Here is a 21,907-nt window from a genome sequence, read left to right as displayed (position 1 = left end):
GATTTTATCAAACCTTGCTGACATTTGGCTGAGGTGCAGGAATATCAAACCCCACTAAATCATTACTTCCATCCCTGCTTTCCTGGGTGGAAATCAACTATTCACCTGTCATTTCACTGCAGAAAATCCAAATTCAATATCTTGAGAACTGATGTGTCCTGTCAGCAAACCAGCTGCCTGATTCTAAGTGATCCAGACAAATAAATCTCTTTTTCATGGAGGTGGCAGCAGCCCTGACTTGGCAGAGAAATGCTGGAAAAACTTCTCAGGAGTAGAAACAATCCCATGATTAAGATGAGATGAGGGAAATAAGGTTCCATTTCTTGCCCAGTGTTAGTATCAAGTTACTCTTAATTTTTGCTGACAGTATCTTGCAGCTTTTCCACATTGTTGGGTTTTATGGGAGGATTGACTTCCTTTCTATTTTTTTTTTTTTTTTAACTGGATCCCAGATTAATGTTATTCCCTGATTTTCCTCTCTCTCTGCTGGGAGAAGCACTGCAAACATCCTGATAAAGTCAAAATTAAATCCTCTCTGTGGCCAAACAAACCAACCCTGATGACATTGTGTGATAATTTTATTTTTCCATGGAGGTGGATCTGGCTTGGCTGGCACAGAGAGGTTTTATTGGCAATGCCTCAATCCTGCTCACAGGAATGCAAAAGTGACTTAAACCTGCACTTTAAATCCTTCATGTTTTTTCATTTCATCCAGCATTTTTCTGGTTTTGAGTGTTTCCTACCAAAACCCTTCTATTGATGGAGTTAATGTTATTTATTACCACATATTTAATGTTTCAGAGGACATGGAGGATGGCTTGGATTTATTTTTGTGTCCTAACAGCAGGAGACTGAATGCAGATATCCTTCAGAAATGTAAAATATTTTGTTACAGACCTGTGATTTCCTTTCTGTATCAGTGATGCAGCAGGGATTGACATAAACCTAAGTATATTTTTATTCTAGAAGAATATTTGTATGTTTTCTAACACAACTGGTACCAGAGCTAGCAAAGGAAAATTTTTAAACAGGGAAAATCCAACCATGCATGGATTCCATTGTTCTAAACCAGTTGTATTTGAATTTTTAACCTAAATGCCTTGCAAAAAAACAAGAAAATCAGGTGTGAATAGCTGATTTTTAAATATAAAAATACATGGCTGCATTCTGTTGAAATGCATTTTGGCACAACACCTCAGACTTGCATTTGAGCATCTGCTGCTGCCAAGCTGAGCTCTGAGAGCTCCTGGAGCTGTGTTTGCACAGGGAATATTTCCCATTCCATGCTCCAGGTGACCTTGCAGAGCACAGGGGGATGAGTTAGGAAGGCAATTCCCAGCTCTCCAAATCCTTGGAGGGAGGTTTTGGAATCCTCCCCTTTGTTTATTGTGTGTGGAAGGGAGGAAAACACATCCCAGAAATAGGAAAAAAAAAAAAAAAAAGACTAAAAATCTTCTGGAAGGGACAATGAGGAGTCAAAGTGATGCCCAGGGATTTATTTTCAACTTTGTGTTGAAATTTTGCTCTAACCTGTTTATTGTGCTGTCAGTGCTTCTCCATATTTATTATCTCAGCTGTGGCAGAACTGAAATTTGGCTGATTTTTGTAACTCTTTGCATTTTTGAGTTTCCCAGGAGGTTCCACCTTGCTATGAGAAGCCAAGATGGATCCAGAAGAGCAGGATTTACTGGGGGATTACAGATACAGGAATTATTCTTCAGCAATTGAGAAAGCTCTGAGGAACTTTGAATCATCCAGTGAATGGGCAGATCTGATCTCTTCCCTTGGCAAACTCAATAAGGTACAGTGTGAGGGCATTTTTTTTTCTCATTTATTTGTGATATTTGGATTGTTATGAACTTCTCTGTCACTTCCAGCACTTGGAAAAGTTGAAAATTCCCTCAAGAAAAAAAATGGAAGGAGCTAAGTTAGTATTTTTTATATAAATGTGAGAAATTCTGGTGAAATCAGCAGAGCTTTCCTGCAAATGGTATTTGCTGTCTTTATGCTGCTGAGTTAATTTAATTTTTGTATCAAAGAGCAGCTAAAAAGCTTTTCTAGACAACAGGAAGTGCAAATTTTAGAATATTTGATTCAAAGCTTTTATTTAAAGGTAACATTTACTTGTCTGTGCCCTCCCCTTAGATTTGGGGAAATTTGGTGTCTTTTGTACAACCATAGAGAGAGACAGAAATAATGTTTTGGACCAGCAGTTCCACATTTCTCCCTTCAGTTTTCCAACCAGAAGCCTTCAAAAGGGAAAATATGAAATTATTAGAGTGACAGGTAGGCTTTGATCTTTTATCTTGACCTAGATGAGCTGAGCACCCACCTGAGCCTCTTCTTTAGGTCCCAAATCTGTGGCAGCAGAGCAGAAACCAAAGGAAAAGCTTCCAGCTGATCCTGCAGCCCATCTGCTGGGGGGGGTTTATGGATTTAATCTTTTTAGGAGCTTAAGAATTGGTGGAGCAAATCATCCCCTGTCTGTTTTCTGAAAATCAAGATGGATGTGGGCAGGTGTTGCTAAAAGGAAAATAAGATGTCAGTAAATATTGCTTGAACTCCTGGGATTGCTTGGTCTGTGACAGGCTCAAATATAAATATTATTGTTGAGTTTTATCAGGGCTGGGGGAGGAGTTTCTGACAGAAAAAAACTCATTTTTCCTGCAGTTAATGGTGGAGCAGGAAGGAGATCAGTGATAAAATGGTTTTTACAAACTTACATTAAAGATCCTGGGGATCACTTGTGTGCAGGGATAACTGAGATTAATCACACGTGAAAATGCTGAAAAAGGGAAGGACAAAACACAAAAAATCAAGAAGTTCAGAAATTTTTTTTTCCAGAGCAGTGTGAAATCTCTTCTTGCCCATACAGGTGTAATATTTTTTTGAGATTTTTCCTCCTGCAGGCACAATTGAGACACAAACACTCTCTTATTTCCATAAATCTCAGTGACATCACCCTCCAGGTAATCCCAGGTTCTGGAAAAAGCAAGACAGGCCCTTATTCCTTAAAAATGAGGTAAAAAAAATGAATTTTGGTGAAGAGAAACAATTCTGCTGCTTCTCTGTTGTTCCTTGATGATCCTAAAATCTTTTCCAACCTACTGAGGATAAACTGGAGGTTGTTTTTGAGTTTCTCTGTTGCTTCCACAGCTCCAAATATGATTTTCTTGTGGAACCAGGGAAGCAACATCTGAATGCTCAGGTCTGCAGAGATTTTATTTTATCATTTAAGGGAGATGAGCTTTATGTGACTTGACAGCACTTGAGCCCAAACAGCTTCACCTTGAATTTTCTTAGGCAGGCAGAGGAATAAAGGGGTTTATTTTTTTGTTTTGTGACTCATCTCTTGCTTAAAGTAGGTCAGAGGAATGTTCTCCTAAGATTGTGTGTGCTCCTCATGGATTTTCTGGGGAGCCTGAGGAATTATTGCACTTTTACCCATTTTTTGGGGGGTTGTTTTTTGGGTTTCTGAGGTCAGGAGAGATGAATCTCCCCTTCAGCCTTACAAAACTGCAGTTGTGATTTATGATCATGAGAGAATTGGCAAAATTTGCTCATTTATTTTACACCCCAAACTTACAAGGGTTGTCTTGGGGGATTATTTTGAATAATGTAAGTGGAATAGATCATTGTAGGAAATGAGAAACAGTGGAAAGTAATATTTTAAATAAGAATATAAATGTGCAGATGCAAACAGGTGGATGAAACAGGCAGTAAACATGAATATCAGTGTTTTAAAGAGGTTTCAGCTTCATTTTCAGTGAGAAATCACTTTCATTCTTTGATAAAAATGCTGCTGGGGTAGAGGCATGTTGCCTTTTAAACTTAAAAATAGCTGGTGGTTGAGTACAGGTGGTTTATCAATGAAACAAGTGCTTTTAATATTGTTTTTCTATCCAAAATTCCTGTCACTGTTTTCAGAGTATAAACAAATAGCAAATTTACATAAAATATTCATGTATGGGGAACTTCAGGCAAATAAGAGGATAAAAATATGATGAAATTAGAAAAATCCAAATCTGCATTAGGATTTTTTTATCCAGATTATAAGTGTGTGTTTTCCATAAATTTCAACTCTGGGGGTAGGCAAGTAGTAGATAATTGGCAAAATGAAGAACTGAGGAATAGAGAATATTGGATTTTGATGATCTTTAAGATCCCTTCCAACCCAATCCAATCAGGAATTTTAGTATTATTTACTCCAAAAGAGCACTTTCAAACTGCTTTATATCCTTGGGTATAACACAACTCTGCAAATCCAATTTTTAACCTTCACTCTGCAATTTCCAAGTGATTTTTTTTTTTATTTTTAAAAATCGAACTCCCAACAGAAAATCAATCTGGGATTTTTTTTTGGTTCTGAAGGTTTTTCTTGCTTCAAAAACTTTGTGGTGAAGCTGATCTCACCCAAATCTTTGTTGTGTTTGGAGGGGAAAGGAAAACAAACCCCCAAAGTCATTGCAGCTGCACAATCATTGAACAGCAACACTCAGAGTCACAATCTGGCTGCTCTTGAGGGGCAGAAGAGGAAGATTCTTCTGAAAAGGGATTTAATGAGTGCAGCCATTAATTAACCACTTGCTTCATATAAAAACTCAGACATCCAGGGCTTTAGAACAACTGCTGGCTCAGTCACAGATTTATTTTGAAGGCAAATCTTATTTTTGCTTTTGAGTAGTTCCTTTATTTTTTTTTCCCCAAATCAAATGGACAATGTGCAGGATTTGGGATATTTTAAACACTTCCCTCTCACCACCTCCTCTTTTTGTTTTTTTAATACAACTTCAGCTCCTACTTTCCTTGCAACCACTTTTAAAATTAATTCTCACACTTTAAAATTAATTCTATTCATGGTATTTCTATGGATGCTGGAGCTCTGTTTGGATTTTTTTTTTTTTTTTTAACTTGGAAAATGAATCAGTGGAAAATTGAATCACAGGTTCTTCTTCTCCCCCTCTCTTCACAACCACTTGTTTATAAAATAATTATGATATCCTATTTGAAGATAATCTTAGAAATTGATGCTGCCTTTTCCTGGAATTCTAGTGATGAAAATAAAAATATTTACTTGATTTGCATGGAGTTTTTATCATTATTTTTAACAGATTTCTAGTGCAGAAGGAACTAAACCTGGAACTGAGGAGATGCAAATACCTCTGTGTATGTGGTTTAATTTTAAGGCACATGCCAAAAATAGCAAATAAATACAATTCTGTATTTTTATAGCCCAATTTCAGAGAAATTCTGAGCATCCTTAGGTGTTAGTGTTGGAAAAAAAAAAGGTGTGGGATGAGATCTCGATTTTATTCACCTCTAACCAGCCAGATTTACAATTCCAGCATTCCTGGATCCTGATTCTTTATTCTTTTTTCCCTTTAAAGCTCAGGATATTTAAAAATCCAACTTCTCAACTTTGCCTGTCAGCTCTAGGAGATGAATTAGCATTTAGAAATCTGTCTGTTATCACCTCACTCTTATTTCACTGAACACTTGGAGATCCCTCTGCTAATTAAAAACCTTTCAAACCTTTTAAAATCCTTGGCTCTGCAATTCTGGAGAAGCTGAGAAGAACCTGAACCTTACAGCAAAACAAACATTTCCAAAATGTTGGAATTGGGTTTAAAATCCCTGAATGTGCTGGGAGATCAGGGAAAAGTGAGAATTTTTAATAAGATGGGATATTGGGATGGAATTGCTGGCTGGGAGGATGGGGAGGCTCTGGCACAGAGAAACTGAGGATCCCTGGAAGTGTCCAAAAGTATTTTGGATGGGGTTTGGAGCATCCTGATGTTGGATGCCAAAAATTTGGGATTTTTGAGCTTTCTGTGCTTTCTAACACTGACCCCCCCTGGAGAACACTGAGGCCTTGGAGAAAGCTTTCAAATTTGAGAGATGGAGTTAAAAATGGTGTGTAGTTAAATAGAAATGTGTGATTTCACTTGGTGAAGGGTTTGGAATTTGGAATTTTATAATATATGGTAATAGGTATGGGACAGGATGGAGGATTTGGGGTGTTTTCTCTGTCTTCTCTCTTCTCCATAATTTCAGGCAGTAGTTTCTGGTTGGACAGTCAGTGCTGCACTGCAGGTCACAGGAGTTTGGTTATGGGGTCAAAAATATAAATAATAGAGGTGTTAGGTATTTATTGGACTTTATTCAGCTTTAAAAGATCTTGTAACTCACTGGGTTTAGCTCCATTTTCTCACTTTTAGCTGGTGGCTGGAATTGTTGCAGAACTCTCTGTATTTCAGATAAGATTTAATAAACAACTGAGCCCAAACACAAGAAAATTCATCTCCTTTGTGTTTTTAATCCTGAATCTGAGTGAAGGCAGAGGAAAATGAAGAGAAGCCACTAATTAAGTGGTGCAATTAACCCATTACACCCTGGGATAGTGGAATAGTGTCCCTGCCCATCCCTGGATGATCTGTAAATTCCTTTCCAAACCATTCCATCATTTTAAATATTCACTTCTCTCTCCCTGATGTTTGGGAAAATTCTTATTTCCTTCAAATTTTTAGGAAATGTTGGAGCCAAACCAGACATTTGCTGAGGTGCCTTTATTTCTGTGGTGGAGCTGATTCTGTGTGTAATTAACACTGAATGTTTCTATTTTCTGCCTGCTTGATATTTCAATTCAAACTGTTGAAATATTAAAATGATATTTGTTCAGTCTGAACACTGAGAGGGAAAATATTTACCACTGGCCTGATTTTTTTTTTGTAATTAGCTCCATTTATAGTTATAAATATACAGAGAGGGTGTGGGCAAATACATGCCAAGCAATATAAATAGAAAGTTTCAAAGTCCAGCTTTCCAGAAATCCTCAAAGTTCTTACAACTCTTAAGGATTTTAATCCTGGAATAATATTCCTCATGTAATAACACATGGGTAAATGTCTCAAATATAAAATGTATAAAAAAGATAATTGCACAAAGAGATGAAATAATGTTTTATTTTTAGATTCTGGTTTTTTATCATCCATTAAATGCAGCTCTGCCCGTGCTGGGGGAGGGAAGGAAGGAAAGGAGGTGGCTCTAAGTGACATCTGTGTCTGCCAGGATGGGGTGACATTTCTGTTTGCTGTTGTTATAAACTCTCAACCTTTTTTTTTTTTTTTTTTTTTTTCTTCTCAAGTAAATTTCCTGCCAGTTGTTCTTCCTAAAAGGTGTGGATTTTATCTCTCCCCTTCCTGCTGAGGAGTGCTCAGGGTTAAGTCTGATAATAAATAATAAACATGGTTTAGGTTTATTCCAGGAAGAGTTATTCCACTTTCTTCTGCTTTTCCAAGCTAAGTAGAAGAAAATGAAGTTGAAAATAATTCCATAGGACAAGACCATTATTTAATTTTGGGAAGAGACAAGAATTTGTCCATGTGGTGTAGAACATCTGTTTGTGTTTGCACATTGAGCAAAGCCTGAAGTGCCCTTGGCTTGCAGATTTTCTTATTTGTTAAAACTCATTTATTTCCCTGCTGAAATGCTCTGGTGGCTCAAGGAAAGGAATTCCCTTTCCCAGGAAGGGAGGCACAGTTTTTCCTAAAACCTGGCCCAGCAACAAATCTTATTTAAGTATTTCCTGTCCTAAACATCTTTCACTTCTACATGACTGCAGTGAATTATTGAACTCAGTGAATGCAGCCACAGAGAATTCCAGATCAGAGGGAATTGATGAGGAAAGATTAATCTTTAATTCTTTCTTTATTCCCTAAAAGCTGAGATTTTCATCTCACTTCCCTTTTTCCCCCTGGAGATGGGATAAGGATACCTGTCCTAATTCTCTTCTTTTATTTCTTTTTCCTTCCTCTAAGCAAACTCCGACCAGTTTAAATTTTTCAAATAAAAACTCAGCTGCAGAGTTCTATAACAAAATGCAATTAGGATTAAAACTCTTCTCAACATTCTCCTCAACCTTTAACAAACAACTTATTTTATATTTCACATTATAACTATTTATTCTCTCCTTTTTCCCCAGGCTCTGCAGAGTAACCTGAAATATTCTCTGCTGCCCAGAAGATTGATCATCAGTAAAAGATTATCCCAGTGCTTGCACCCAGCCCTGCCCAGTGGGGTGCACTTAAAGGCTTTAGAAACCTATGAAATAATCTTTAAAATCATTGGCACAAAATGGCTTGCCAAGGATTTATTCTTGTACAGGTAATTTGAATTTTTAAATTTTTTTTCTAAGGCACAAAACAGCTCATCAGGGATCTTTTTGTACAGATAATTTGATTTTTTTTTTTACTTTTGAGGTATAACCACCTCAATCTATTTTAATTAACTCTTATTTTTTCTTTCTTTTGGATTCACAGCTCTGGTTTGTTCCCTCTGCTGGCAAATGCAGCAATGTCAGTGAGACCTGTTCTCCTTGGTTTGTATGAGAAATATTTTCTCCCTCTCCAAAAATCTCTCCTGCCTGGTCTCCAGGCTTTTGTGATTGGGCTGCTGCCTGGCTTGGAAGAAGGATCAGAAATTTATGACAGGTAATATTAATTATTCCATATTCATTGAAGCAATATCCAGGATTTTGATTTTTCTAGGGAATTAATTCTCAAGAAATTGCTGTCAGATTTCTATTAATAAAAGAGTTTCTAGAGGGGGATGAATGGTGGCACCTGGAAAGATGTTGAAGTACAAAAAAATCTTTCCCCTCTATTTTCATCCCAGGAGGAGAAGAGGGAGAATTAGAAAAAAAGAGGAGAAGGAGGGTTAAAAAAGAGAAGAGGAAAAAGAGGATTTAAAAAAGAGAAAAGGAAAAGGAGGGTTAAAAATAGAAATGCTGAGAGAAAAAAATTAAAAATTTCTTACAGTTCCTCTGACTCCTAAATAATTTACCTGACTCCCCAAACCACTGCTCTGGAAATAAATTCTGTTTGAATTCTGTAACATGACAGAGCAGCTGAATTCTTTCCAATATTTCTGTATCATCTGACAAAAATATGGAGCAGAGATTTAATGGGAGCTACAAATGAACTTTGAATATCTGACTTCTGGTTTTGCACCTTTTTTTCCTATTTTTGGTGGCATCATTTTCCTCTTTGCCTTGAGGAAACAAAATCTGAGAGGATCTGATGGATATTTCATCAATCTTGGGAAATATTTCTGTTAAAATTAATTTAATGGGTTTTTTTTTGGGAAATGCCAATTTACATGGGGGAGTTTTTCTTTTATTTACTCATTGCAATAATTCTGTTTTAAGAATATCTTGTCAGAAGATGTGTTAGGTTAATTTTTAATTCTTTTTCATGGGAGGTTTTCCACTGAGTGTTTTCAGAACCTTCAATATTGAGGACTAAAATTAATCCAGCTCCTGCTGTTCCTAAAAGTCAACAAAGTGCTGAGGTTGTGCTTCATCCTGGAAACCATTTCCAGCTCCAAATTTCCCTGATTTTGTGCACTCACACCAAAAATAGAAAAGGAAAACTGCTTTGAGGGATTTTTTTTTATATTAATAAATGGAAAGAAATCGCTTTGAGGGATTTTTTTAATAAAGAAATGGAAATAAAACACACTGGGAGGGTTTTTCCTCTTCTGAGCTGGGATTTTTCCTCTTTTCTCAATCTTGCATTCATCATGTGAGGTTTTAATTCCTCCTTTGTGGTAAAATACCAATACTTGACACCTCTTGTTTTTCTTCATTCAGTGCCTTAAAAATTAACCCTGTTGGTTTGAAAATAGGAATTTTTAGGATAACCTCCAGCTCCCAGCCTGATAAAATTTGCTTTCAGACTTCAGCATCTTTAAATGACTTCCAATTTAGCTTTTCACACCTCTGACCATAAACATTCTGCAGTCAGGGGTGCTGCAGTTGTTTGGTCAGAATTAAATATTTGTAGATATTTCAGTGTGTGGACAGAGACTTTGTTTTAGTGACAATGATTATTTTTGCAGAGTGAGATTCATCCATCACCACCTGGGATAGGGGAAGATTCTGAGATAAAAGGAAATACCAATAACACAAAGCTGCAAAACATCAAATAAATGATGTCAACTCCCTATAATTCCATTTCTGTGGTATAAAATCAGCTAATAAAGTTGTTTTTTTCTCTGTCTGTGTACAGGACAGATGCTCTGCTGGTGAAGCTGTCCCTGCTGATGGGGCAGGAGGTGTTTTATGGGGCTCTCTGGGGCAGTGTCCTGGGCAGCCCCTCCATCAGGCTCCCTGCTTCCCTCTTTGTTGTCAGCCACATCAACAGGGAACTCTCTGGCAAACAGCAGAAATTCATGCTTGGCACTGATTATAAACTCACAGTAAGTTCATTTTACACCCCATAATCCCAGCCTTCTCCATCAAATCCTAATCAAATTAGCATGGCAATGCAATTAAAAGTATTTTGAGAGGAGAGGCTGAAATGTCCCTGCTCTGAAATTGCTTCATCCAGTTCATTTGAAGAGCAGCTTTTCTGGTTTCAGTGTTTAATGGGCAGTTCCCAAAGTGTTTGCTGTTCTGAAATTTTTGTTTTTCCAGTAAAATGGAAATTCATGTTGAGTGATGGAATAAGTGTGAGGCTAATTAAAGTAATATCTGCATTTTGAGAGGTTTTACTCTTGTAACTCTGGGACATTCTGTACTGTTACAAACCCAATATTAACAATTCTTTTAATATCCACAAAAATTTGTTTTAATTCAATTTGGGTGAAGGAGTTAAATTATAATTATCCTCTTATTTAAAGAAAATGCTGTTCATAAGCAGCCACATTTTCTTGCTTTCCTTCCTGTGATTATTTGATAGCAAAATCCAATTAAATGTTGTGTTTTCCTTTTCCAGATCAAGTCTTTGTGTGTGTCAGTGCTGGATTCCAATGTCCTTGTGCAGAGGAACACTCTGGAAGCAATCCTCTTCTTTTTCCCATTTTATACAGCTTTGGTAAGGGGATTATTATGGGATTGTCCCATGGGAGGTGTGTTCTGTGCAAGCAGCCCAGTTCCCACTTCTGTTATTGCCAAATGGCTGAATTTTCAACCTTCAAAATCCAGGAATTTTGGGTTTTTCTTGTGCCACATCAATTTGAGGAGTGGAGGAGACTTTGCTGATTCTCAGAGTCTTTACAGCTTCCATGGCTGAACAAATGATTTCACAGGGACTTTTGGGGGATATTTGGGATGTGCTTGAAGTATTCAAGCCTGAGCAGATCGTGAAGAAAAAAAAAGTAAGTTTATTCAAGTAGGATTTTAGAATTTAGAATTGTCCACATGAAGTTATTTCTGGTAAAGAGCAGGGGAGAAAATCCTACTTAAAATAAATTTGCTCCCATTGTTTCCTCACCTGCCTGTAGGCAATGTTTAGGATGGAGAAAGGATTTTTAAATCTTAAGAAGAGAAGTTTTGGGGTGAGTTCAGTGTGGTCTTGCATGGCCTGAAGGAGCTGCAGGAAACATGAAGAGAGACAATTCCCAAGGGATGGAGGGACAGGACACTGGGAATGGCTTCAAACTGAAAGATTGTAGGGTTAGGTGGGATATTGGGGAAAAAAATTCATCCTTGGCAGGGTGGGGAGGGGCTGGGATGGAATTCCCAGAGCAGCTGTGTCTGCCCCTGGATCCCTGGAATGTTCAGTTCCAGGTTGGACACTGGGGCTGGAGCAGCCTGGGACAGTGGGAAGTGTCCCCATGGCAGGGTTGGAATTGGATCTTTAAGATCCCTCCCATCCCAACCCATCCTGTGCCTCCATGATCCCACTTTTCTCACATCCTTTAAGATTATGTCACATTTCTTACCATTTTTAGCACACAAACCATTTCGCTGTTGATGCTTTGTTACCCTTTTCCTAAAACATAAATATTCCCAGTTAAAAACCCAACCCATCCCCAATTTCACTCCTTTCAGTGCTCACCAACAGCTGAAAAATCTTTATTTTCCTCCTTAGGACTGCAAGGAAAGCACCATCCTGCTAAGAAGGGCTGATCTGGTTTATATCCTGTCAGCAGCCACTCAGACACTGCTGAGGAGAGACATGTCCCTCAACAGGAGACTGTATGCATGGCTGCTAGGTACTGTGCAAAATCCAGGGATTTTCAGAAAAAAAACCCCACTGTTTAAAATTTAAATACTTCTTTAGCTGTTAATGAGTGATGATAAAGTAAAATGGTGTTTATTTGCCATTTATTAAGTGCCTTAATGCAATTAAATATTTGACAAACAGGGCTTCTCTTAGAGGTGAATTTATTTCTCGCTGAATCCCAGGGTGTCTGATCAATTCTGGTTTTACCCACTGCTTGTTTTGAAGTGGTTCAGTAGACTAAAAAGACTAAAAGTTACTATTTTAACCTGATTTTTCTGGAAGAAATAGTGATTCCCACTGTGTTTGGCCTTGATTTTGATTTATGTGTTGTGCTGAACATCTGGGTGCTCTCAAACTGAGACCTGTGGGCTGCTGAAATGCAAAAGATGAAAAATGCAGTGTAAATTCAAAATAAACCCCTGAGTGCTCTGTGTGAGCTCCTCCTGCCTCTGTTTTCTTGTAGGCTCTGATATTAAAGGTGGCACTTTTGCTCCAGACTCCACCACTTCTGAAGACCATGCTGTTTATTTCTTTGCAAAATACTCTAAAGATCTTCTGGTTGAGGTTGGTGTTCATTTTATACAGATATATTCCAGATAAAATCATGATCCTTTAAACTTTAGCTCAAACTGTGTCCAGAATTATTCCCAATTATTGGTTTGTCCTTCCCTCTCTGTCCCTGTGGTTCCATTTCCATCTCTCTCAAAGCCTCTGTGCTGTGTTTATCCCAATATTGAGTTGCTTATGGAATCTAAGGAAACCACAGGGAAGCATCTTGGCTGAAGTACCTGAATTATTTAAACATGTTTCTCTGGATAAATCAGCCCTTGAGTAGAGATGATGGGAAGATGGAATTGATTTGTTTACCCTGGATGGAAAACAGGAGTTCATTTGGAGTCAATCCTAAACAAAATCAAGTTTAGAAACATTTCAGCCTTTTATAGGATGTCAGTCTGTCTCTGATGGATAACACTGTGATGTTTTCCTTTTCCTAGAGTTTGATTGTGATTTTGCATCAGAAATTCCCAGAGTCTGACCCAGAGGAGCAGCACCAGGCTTATCTCAAACCTTTCAGGATCCTCATCAGCCTCCTGGACAAACCTGAAATTGGTAAAGTCTCTGTCCCAAATCTGAGTAGGACTTAACAAAACCCTGCACAATCCTAATCCTGACTCATGTGTGGGAGTGTGCAGGAGGCTGTTCCTTCCCTTGGCTCTGCTCTGGAACAAATTCCCTCTGCAGATTCTCTCTGGCTGCCCCTCAGAGCCCTGCAGAGCATGGATGGATCCCAGGGAGGGAAATGCAAATCTGAGCTCTGCTGTAGGGTCAGCACAACCCTTCAGGCTGGGGACAGAGAGTCCTGAGAGCTGCTCAAGCAGGAAAAGCCTTGGGGATGCTGGAGCCCAGGAGTGCCCAGCTGGGCTGGCTCAGGAATTGTGTGTCCAGCAGGAGCAGGGCAGGGATTGTCCCCAGGGCTGTGTCCAGCTGTGGCTCCTGCAGAGAGCCCCAGGAGGGGCTGAGGGAGCTGGGAAGGGGCTGAGCCTGGAGAAAAGGAGGCTCAGGGGGGACCTTGTGGCTCTGCACAGCTCCCTGACAGGAGGGGCAGGGACAGGAGCAGAGGAAATGGCCTCAAATTGCAGCAGGGCAGGCTCAGGGTGGAGATTGGGAAAGAAAATTCCCCTGGCAGAGTGGTCAGGATTGGGATGAGCTGCCCAGGGAGGTTTGCAGTCACTGTCTGGGGCAGTGCTCAGCACAGGCTGGATGTGGCCCTTGGGGACAGGGCTGGGGTGATGCTGGTGGCACTGGGGTGGCTCTGGGGAATCCTGAAGGTCTCTTCCCACCTTGATAATTCTGGGATCTGAGGGACACTTTGAAGCACTTCCACCCTTGTGTCAACATCCAGCTCAATTTGTTCCCTGGAGTTTTTCTGCTCCTCCCTCTGCCCTCTCTGTCCATGCAGCACCACAAGGTTGAGGCTCTGCCCATCCTTATTTCAAGAGCAAATTCACCTTTCTGCACTAAAGAATTAAATCAAAGTGACTTGACAAGTTTTCTAAAATATTTTGGGTGGGAGTGATGCTGCCCAAGAGGTTTTTTTTATTATAAATGTATTAATTAATCTAATTTAGAAAGTAAAGGAGAGACATTGCCCTACTGGATGTGTTGCTTGGCTGCCTCTCAACCTGCATTAATCCAAAGTACAGATAAAGGGATAATAAATCCCTTTTAAATCAGGGATATTTAGCTAAACTGCATTATCCAGTTTAATCTTTCCAGTCAGCAGTAAAGTTTGACTCCTTGAGCCTTAAGCCATTAAGACTTGCACTCCCTTTAGAAATGGATTTAACAATGCAACAATTATTTAAAGGTATCAAATCAAACATAACAAACTTTAACCTTTTCTGCTGTTCTTAGTCACTTAAACTTTGACATTTTTGTTTTTAAAAGCACTCATTGCAATGCTTTATACACTACTGGTTTTTTAATTATTCCAACTTTAGGCCACTGAAATTATTATTTTTTTCCCCTCCTTTGTAGACAACTCCTGAAATCTTTTTTTCTCTTTCCTTGCAGGGCCACAGGTTGTTGGGGATTTGTTCCTGGAAGTTCTTAGAGCTTTTTATTCCTACTGCAAAGACACTCTGGGTTCTGATCTCAAACTCAGCTACAATCAAAGTGGCAACACCCTGGCAAGGTATGAAAAACTTCCAGCTCTGAGCTGAAACTGGATCTTTTATTTTTTTTTAAGCTAAATGGTTAAAATGAAAGAGTTTAATAAAGTTTTGGGTTGTAAAAAAGTGATTTTTTGGACAGACAATGATTTTTTTTTTTTTCTCTGGCTTCCCCTTTCCCCACACATAATAAATTTCTCTTGGATTAGCAAAGAAATGAAGTTTGGAGCATGTGATGGGTGTTGAGTAACCACAGTGACACCAGGCTGCTGACAGAGCTCAGCCTTGTGATTTCCATCATCTAAAAGATGCTCCAGCTATTCCAGCTATTTGGTCTTTGATTTTTTTTTTTAAATTAATTTTTAAAAATTTTTAGGCTTGTAGAGAAAGGAGAAAAGAGAATTTAGAGTCCAGCAGCTCATGTGATGTGAATCCTCACTGACATCTGCTTTTCTTTTCCTTTTATTTCCCTTCCAGTGCAATCAAAGAGAACAAAAATGCTTCAGAAATTGTCAAAACAGTGAATTTGTTGATCACATCCTTAAGCACTGATTTCCTCTGGGATTACCTGACCAAATGCTTTGAAGATTGTTTCAGGTGTGTTTATGTTGTGCTCTCAAAAATGAGAGTTTTGTGTTCAGGATAATCATATTTACTGAAGCTTTTAAGGGACATCACACATGGTAGAACCAGCCAGATCTGTAAGTTGGGTCCACAAATAATTCAGGAATGCAACCAGGTAAACAATTAGATGGAAAATTCAATCTGGGAACAAAAGAAATTCCTTTCAAATCAACAGAAGAAGGAAAAAGAGTTGGGAGGGGAGGTGGAGAGGTCTTTATAGAAAAAAAATTAAGATACTAAATTGGATTTAAGCTTTCTTCCAGCCCTCTTTTAATTATTTTCTCACTCTAAGAAAGAAGATTCTGCAATCTGAAAATCGGCAGCTCTTTCTTATACCACACAGAGTTGAGATTGTTTTGACAGAATATTTTCTCCTGCTGTGTTAGAAGCCCTTTGCCTCAGAGCTGTTCAATATTTTAATGCTGATTTTAATGAAGCTTTTTGCTTGTAACCAGAATTTTGCCATGAGAAAACAAAACCTTACCTAAGAATGTGGTTTTTTCACTCCAGAAACAAATCCACAGGGATGAGATATCCTCTGGAAAATGTGAGCACTCCTCCTACCATCTCAGAGCTCTGCACACTGCTGGTGTTCCTGCTGGATGTGATCCCTTTGGTAAGGCTGCCTTTGTCAGTCCCTGCTCAGGGATGATGGGATGGGATGGGATAACTCCTTTAAACATTTCCTTTTTTTTATTTTAGGAGCTCTACTCAGAAGTGCAGACCCAGTACCTGCCCCAGATGCTCAGTTACATGGTGCAGTCTCTGCTGGAAAACATGGAAGTCTTGGGGCTGTCAGAACTCACTCATGCCTTAAAAACCTGTTTTAAGGTGCTCAGCAAGGTGCAAATGCCCCCTTCCTACCTGGACATGGAGACAGGGAGTGCCAATGGGGTAGGTGTTTTTCAACCCCTCAGAAATGGGTAAAACCCTTTAAAACTCCTGGTTTAAATAATTCTGGGAACAGATTTTAAAATGCAAATTCTCCATCAATCTGGATGACAATTGCACCTGAAGGGAGCCATAGGAAAGATGGAGAGAGACAATTTCCAGGGGATGGAGGGACAGGGAATGGCTTCAAACTAAAAGATTGTAGGGTTAGATGAAATGCTGGGAAGGAATTAATCATTGGGAGGGTGGGGAGAGGCTGGGATGGAATTCCCAGAGCAGCTGTGGCTGCCTCTGGATCCCTGACAGTGCCCAAAGCCAGCTTGGAAAAGGTTTGGAACACTCTGGGACAGTGGGAGGTGTCCCTGCCATGCCAGGAGTGGCACTGGATCATTTCTAAGATCCCTTCCAACCCAACCTATAATTTTATGAAATTTTTTAAGTACAACAATAAAGATTTTTTGAAATTTCCTTTCTTTGGCTTCTTCAGAGCACTCTCACTGGGTATTTAATTTTGGCCTGTTTAAATTATTTGTGGCACTGGAAGGGTTTAGTTTTGTCTGAAAAAAATGGGACCTAAAATGTTTTGGAAATAGAATGCAGTAGCTAAAAACTGGAGTTACCAAATGCAGCCCAGCTTTACAGCTGGTTAGGTCTGCAGGGCTGTCAATTAATATTTCAGTGGAACACAATGGGGCATTGTTGGTGTGCAGAGGACCATGCTGAGGAATGAGGAATAAATGGGATAAAGCAACCCCATGAGCACAGCCTGCCAGCAGAACAAATACCTGCATTTGAGCAGAAATAATGCAGCAGATGGAGCACTGCTCTGGGGGAAAATTGGTTTTAAGGGAACACATCCCTCTGTTTGATGAGGTAAGTGTGTGAGGTTTATACAGATATTTGTTGGGTTTAAAAGGGAAATGAATGGAGCTGTTTATAAACAACTGTGATCCTGGAACTGGAAATCACAAACAGGAATTTTTTTCTTTTTTCTCTCATTGCTGCTCTACAAGTGAAATCTCTGTTGGCAATGCCACATTAACCACATCCCTTGTTGCTGTTGCAGAGCCCAGTGCCAAAAGAAGATGTGGACATGACCCTGGAGACCAAATCTGTGCTGCAGGAAGAGGAGGAGGCTCCATTCCCTCCCCTCAAGTCAGAGGACAGTGGCATTGGCCTGAGTGCCTCCTCCCCAGAGCTGTCCCAGCACCTGGGGGTGCCCACAGTGACCCTGGAGAGAGATGATGTCTGGAAAAAAGGAGGGAGCATCCAAAAAACTCTGTATTGCATCCAGGAGCTGGTTGCCAAGTTTTCCAGCAAATACATTTTTGGGGTGCAGCTTCAAGAAACGAATCCTGAAGGAATTGCAACAATAAATCTGAGTGGGAAGGAGAAAAAGGAGAATGGCTACAAGAAAAAGAGTCCATGGGATGCCAAACAAATCACTGTGCCCCAGGTGAAGCAGATGCTCTCAGAGCTGTTCTCAGCTCGTGGCTCCCCCTTCAGGAGCAAGAATTGCCCTGCTCTCCTCTCTGAGCACAGCTCTGCTCACAAAAAGGACAAGGAGGAGGAGGAGTGGGACCTGGAGCTGATGTTGGGGCCCCTCAGAGGTGACTGCAAGGAAGCTTTTTCTGCAGCCTGTCACCTGCTGCTGGACTGCACCACATTCCCAGTGTACCTGTCTGAGGAGGAGATGGAGCAGTTGTACCTCTCTCTGTTTCAGGGGCCTGGTAAGAAAAGCTTCCTTTCCTCATTTTTAGGATGTAAATAGTGACAGCTTGGCTATTTTCAAGACCACAGCCAGTAAAAATCCTTGGACAGGGCTGAAGGTTAATTGTGAATTAAAACCTCACCCACTTCAGCATCTGGGATGTGTCTGGCAGCTGAGATTTGTAAAGCTTTTTAAATTCAATTTTTTTAAAAAAAATTCCATTAGAAAATTTGGAGCTAAAGAATACAAGGACCTCCTGGCCCAACCTTGAATAGTTCAGGATTTTCAGGATATCCATCCCTATTGTCCATGGGTTGTATCCCCAAAAAAAAGATGTTTTAGAGGAAGATGGGTGTAGGTGGAAAATTTGAGCTCTAAACCATAACAGAGGCAAAATCATCTCTTATCCCAAACCCTCAGGATTCAAAGGAGTTCCAAGCAACAATAAGAAAAAATAAAGAATAAAATAAGTATAAATATATAACATTAATTAAATTAAATAATAAAAATAAAATAAATAATAAAATAAGTAAAAATTAGGATAATTTTATATATATAAACTGGAAGGCCTGTTCTTGGATTTCCAGTTGATTCCTTGGCTTTAGCAAGAGCTGTTATTGTCCTGAAGGTTAACTCACAAATAGATTTGTGGGGAATGAAGAGGTGGAAAACTGGAAAATTGGGTTCTGTTCTTCACCTCACTCCATATTCCTGCTGTCTGATGATATTCCCATCATCTCCATGGCTGAGCATGGCATGGACATGGAATATTTCCATTGTTCCCTCAGGAAAAGATGACTTAGATTGCTGTCAGCCACTTGGGTTATAAATTTATAAATCCTGAAATCAGGGAAGAGCATCCCTGGATCCTGAGCCCTCTGGAGTTTGTGCCAATGGCAGCTGGAAAACAGAACAGAAGCCCTAAATAATGGTTGGGAATAATCATCAAGGGGGAAGCAGAAATCCTGTAGGTATTGGGGTCCTACAGAATCCTACAGGGTCCTACAAGAGCTTTCTGCTGGGACAAGTAGGGAAAACATGGAGAGGTTGTGGCTGCCTCATCCTTAGAAATGTTCCAGGTCAGATTTGGATTTTTTATCCACCCTGGGCTAGTGGAAGGTGTCCCTTCCATCCTCAAGGTCCTTTCCAACCCAAACCTTCTGTAATTCCATGAACTATTGCTGATGGCATCATTTTGGTCCTGTGACCTTGCTTCAGGGATTTTTGGGAATATGATCCCAACCCTGAGGTTGTTTCAAAGCCTTTCTGCCCCTTCCCTTGTGAGCAGGAGATGATCCCAGCTTGCCCCTGTGGCTGAAGTCCCTGATGACAATCTGCTGCTGTGTCAATGACTGCTATGTACAGAATGTGTCCATCTTCACCCTCCTGGAGGTCATCAACCACTCCCAGTCCCTGGCCCTGGTGATTGAGGACAGGATGAAGAGGTACAAAGTGTCTGGCCACAACCCTTTCCTTGGCAAGCTGCAGATGGTCACCCTTCCTCCCATTGCTCCTGCAGTCCTGAAGATGATCTCAGAGAAGACAGATTTCTACCAGGTGTCCATTTTCTTTTCTTTTTTTACTGCCCAGCTACATTGACCCTCTAATTTATAGAATCCTGGGATTCTGAGGCAATTTGGGAACAGGAAGCCAGGAAAGAAATGGCTTTTATTACTAATATAATTATTAATACAATTCTATTTAGTTGTTTGCTCTTTTTTCCCTAGAGAGTTGCCTGTGTGCTCTGGAATCAGCTGAACAAGGAGACTCGAGAGCACCACATTGCCTGTGTGGAATTGTTCTACAAACTTCACTGCCTGGCTCCCTCAGCAAATATCTGTGAGGACATCATCTGCCAGGCCCTTCTGGATAGGGATAAAGTGAGTGCTGCATGTGCTGAAACCCCTCCAGCACTCTGGAATTGTTCCAGTGCTTCCCAAATTTCCTGCTGTTCCCTTCTCCATGTCTTCACTCCTGTGTTTGCTGTGTTCTCCAAGAGTCTGACAGGCTCTGTCTGTGTTTTTACAATTCCCTGGGATTTGTTCAGCATGGGATTAGTGCTGGACTTAATCCCTGGGTACATAAATCTATCACTAGATATTAGCTGGGGTTTTTAGTTCAAGCCCAAATCCTGTAGTTTTTATCAATGTCACTTTATTTTAGCTTGATTTTCTAGTATGTGGTCTCACAATGAGCTGTATTTTAAGTGAGCCAGTTATTAATAATTTTCCTTCCCTCATATAATGACAGCACAGGTCTTTAAGAGCTGACACTACATTTTCCATAATAAAACTTCAGCCAATCTTTGCTATTGTTTTCCTGCCCTGGCAATTTTACAACATAAAAGTCTTCAAACCTTTTTAAAGCTTTCTACCAATAACCACTGCCTGGATACCAATGTGTTCATATTTTCACCCAGTTTAGAAACCTCCCCTAAATCTCCTTTTTTTCCTTCCCAGGGGACAAGGCTGGAGGCTCTGTTCAGATTCTCTGTCATGTGGCACCTGACCAGGGAGATCCAAGGCAGCAGAGTCACTTCCCACAATCGTTCTTTTGACAGGTATTTCCACTTCCATTTGCATTTTTATATTGAATTATATCATGTTTTATCCTCTCTTCTGAGAGGGGGAGGAGTTCTCTGTAGTGAGAGTAAAAAAATGAACAAAAGGAACATTTTCCACTTCCTTGGAGTTTATCTTTGCAGGGCACTCTGTGCATGCTGTGGTTTTTGGTTTGTTTTGTTGGTTTTTTTTGGTGAAGAAAGTTGCTGTAAAAATAGAAAGAGCTTCATGAAGGAGGAGTAGCTTTTCTGGAGAGCAGATATTTTTAATCTTGGAGTGAATTAAATTTGCTTTCCAAAGAAAACAACAGCAGCTCCTTGTAAAAATAAAATCTTAGTTTAGTTTTACTTCCTATTGGATAAAATAAGATAAAAGCAAATAAATATGGGAAAGAACTTAAAAAGTGGGAGGATTTGTGTGGCCTTGCTTGTACAATTTCTGAACTCAGTCCAGGAAAAGCTGCTTGGGAACAGAGCTGAGCCACTGGCTGGTGATTCCTTGAGCATGCTCTGGGTCTGTTCCTTGCCAGGATTTTATTGCTTGATTTAACTTTTTTTTTTTAGGGATTTAATCTGTCCTTGGTGCTGGTGATGCCTTGGGGTGGCTCCCTAGAACAGAGACCAGACAAAATTAAGAGAATAAAGTGAGGATTTATTAAAGGTCTTCAACAGATTCACCTTGTGCAGTCAGGAGCCTCCCAGAGGCCACACCCAGGATGGATGATGATCACAAATTTTTCACACAATTAAAATTTGATCTATTTACACATCAGAGATCAATTTTCCAATTACAGCTTCAGGTAATGAAGTTATCTACCCTCAGTTTGCTCCCTCCCAACTCACTTCTGTTTATACTTTTTGGGGCCTGAGGTTGTGGGGTGTCCTTGGATGTCAGGCCTAGAGGGATTGTTTAGTCTGACCAAAATGTGAAGACAGTGATGCCTGGAGAGGCTGAGCTGGAAGAGGCTGGACAGAGTTAAAGGAATAAAGAAGGGATTTATTAAAAGCCTTTGAAGGATTCACCAGAGCTCAGCTGTGGCTACACCCAGGATGGACCCTGAGTTTTCACACTTTTATCAGTTTTGATTCATTCCCACATTGGGTTCATTGTCCAGTTCCAGCTCCAGGCTCTGCAGTCCCACCCTCCCAGATTCTCTCCTCCATTTCTCTCTCTTTGCACTTTTTGGGGTGAAGCTGCAGAGTGTCCTTGGTTCTGGGGCTGGACAAGGATTGTTTTGTGTGCCTGAGCTGGAGGAGAACTTGTGACACTTTATATGGAGTTGAGAGTCACACACCAGTGCAGTGCAGAATCTGCAAAATACAAAAGCTAAAACTTAAGGCATGAACAGTAACCAACACTGTATAAATGATGCCTTGGGGTTTAGCTTTTCTGTTTTTTGGTGTATAACTCTGAAACTTCATAATGATGTTAGTGAGTTCT

General features: G+C 39.9%; 2 protein-coding genes across 2 annotated transcripts in view; one reads left to right on the top strand and one right to left on the bottom strand.

Annotated features, from left to right (window-relative positions):
* Window positions 1-21,907, bottom strand: part of SETD4 (SET domain containing 4) — a 242,220-nt gene that overhangs the window by 18,295 nt on the left and 202,018 nt on the right. The window lies entirely within an intron of this gene.
* DOP1B (DOP1 leucine zipper like protein B) overlaps window positions 1-21,907 on the top strand; it is a gene marked incomplete at its 3' end in the record, with an annotated part of 41,436 nt that overhangs the window by 1,147 nt on the left and 18,382 nt on the right. Inside the window, exons 2-17 of the mRNA XM_079316163.1 lie at window positions 1,627-1,801; window positions 7,982-8,163; window positions 8,319-8,489; window positions 10,068-10,257; window positions 10,776-10,874; window positions 11,874-11,997; window positions 12,472-12,572; window positions 13,004-13,118; window positions 14,583-14,703; window positions 15,158-15,277; window positions 15,815-15,920; window positions 16,007-16,198; window positions 17,262-17,925; window positions 19,195-19,463; window positions 19,634-19,786; window positions 20,366-20,466. Of these exons, the coding sequence (XP_079172289.1) occupies window positions 1,664-1,801; window positions 7,982-8,163; window positions 8,319-8,489; window positions 10,068-10,257; window positions 10,776-10,874; window positions 11,874-11,997; window positions 12,472-12,572; window positions 13,004-13,118; window positions 14,583-14,703; window positions 15,158-15,277; window positions 15,815-15,920; window positions 16,007-16,198; window positions 17,262-17,925; window positions 19,195-19,463; window positions 19,634-19,786; window positions 20,366-20,466 (2,846 nt within the window). The 5' untranslated portion in view covers window positions 1,627-1,663. The remainder of the gene's footprint in view (window positions 1-1,626; window positions 1,802-7,981; window positions 8,164-8,318; window positions 8,490-10,067; window positions 10,258-10,775; window positions 10,875-11,873; window positions 11,998-12,471; window positions 12,573-13,003; window positions 13,119-14,582; window positions 14,704-15,157; window positions 15,278-15,814; window positions 15,921-16,006; window positions 16,199-17,261; window positions 17,926-19,194; window positions 19,464-19,633; window positions 19,787-20,365; window positions 20,467-21,907) is intronic.

Source organism: Erithacus rubecula, assembly GCF_903797595.1.
Source record: "Erithacus rubecula genome assembly, chromosome: 1".
NCBI classification, from domain to species: Eukaryota; Metazoa; Chordata; class Aves; order Passeriformes; family Muscicapidae; genus Erithacus; species Erithacus rubecula.
This window is presented reverse-complemented; position numbering and strand designations above follow the sequence as displayed.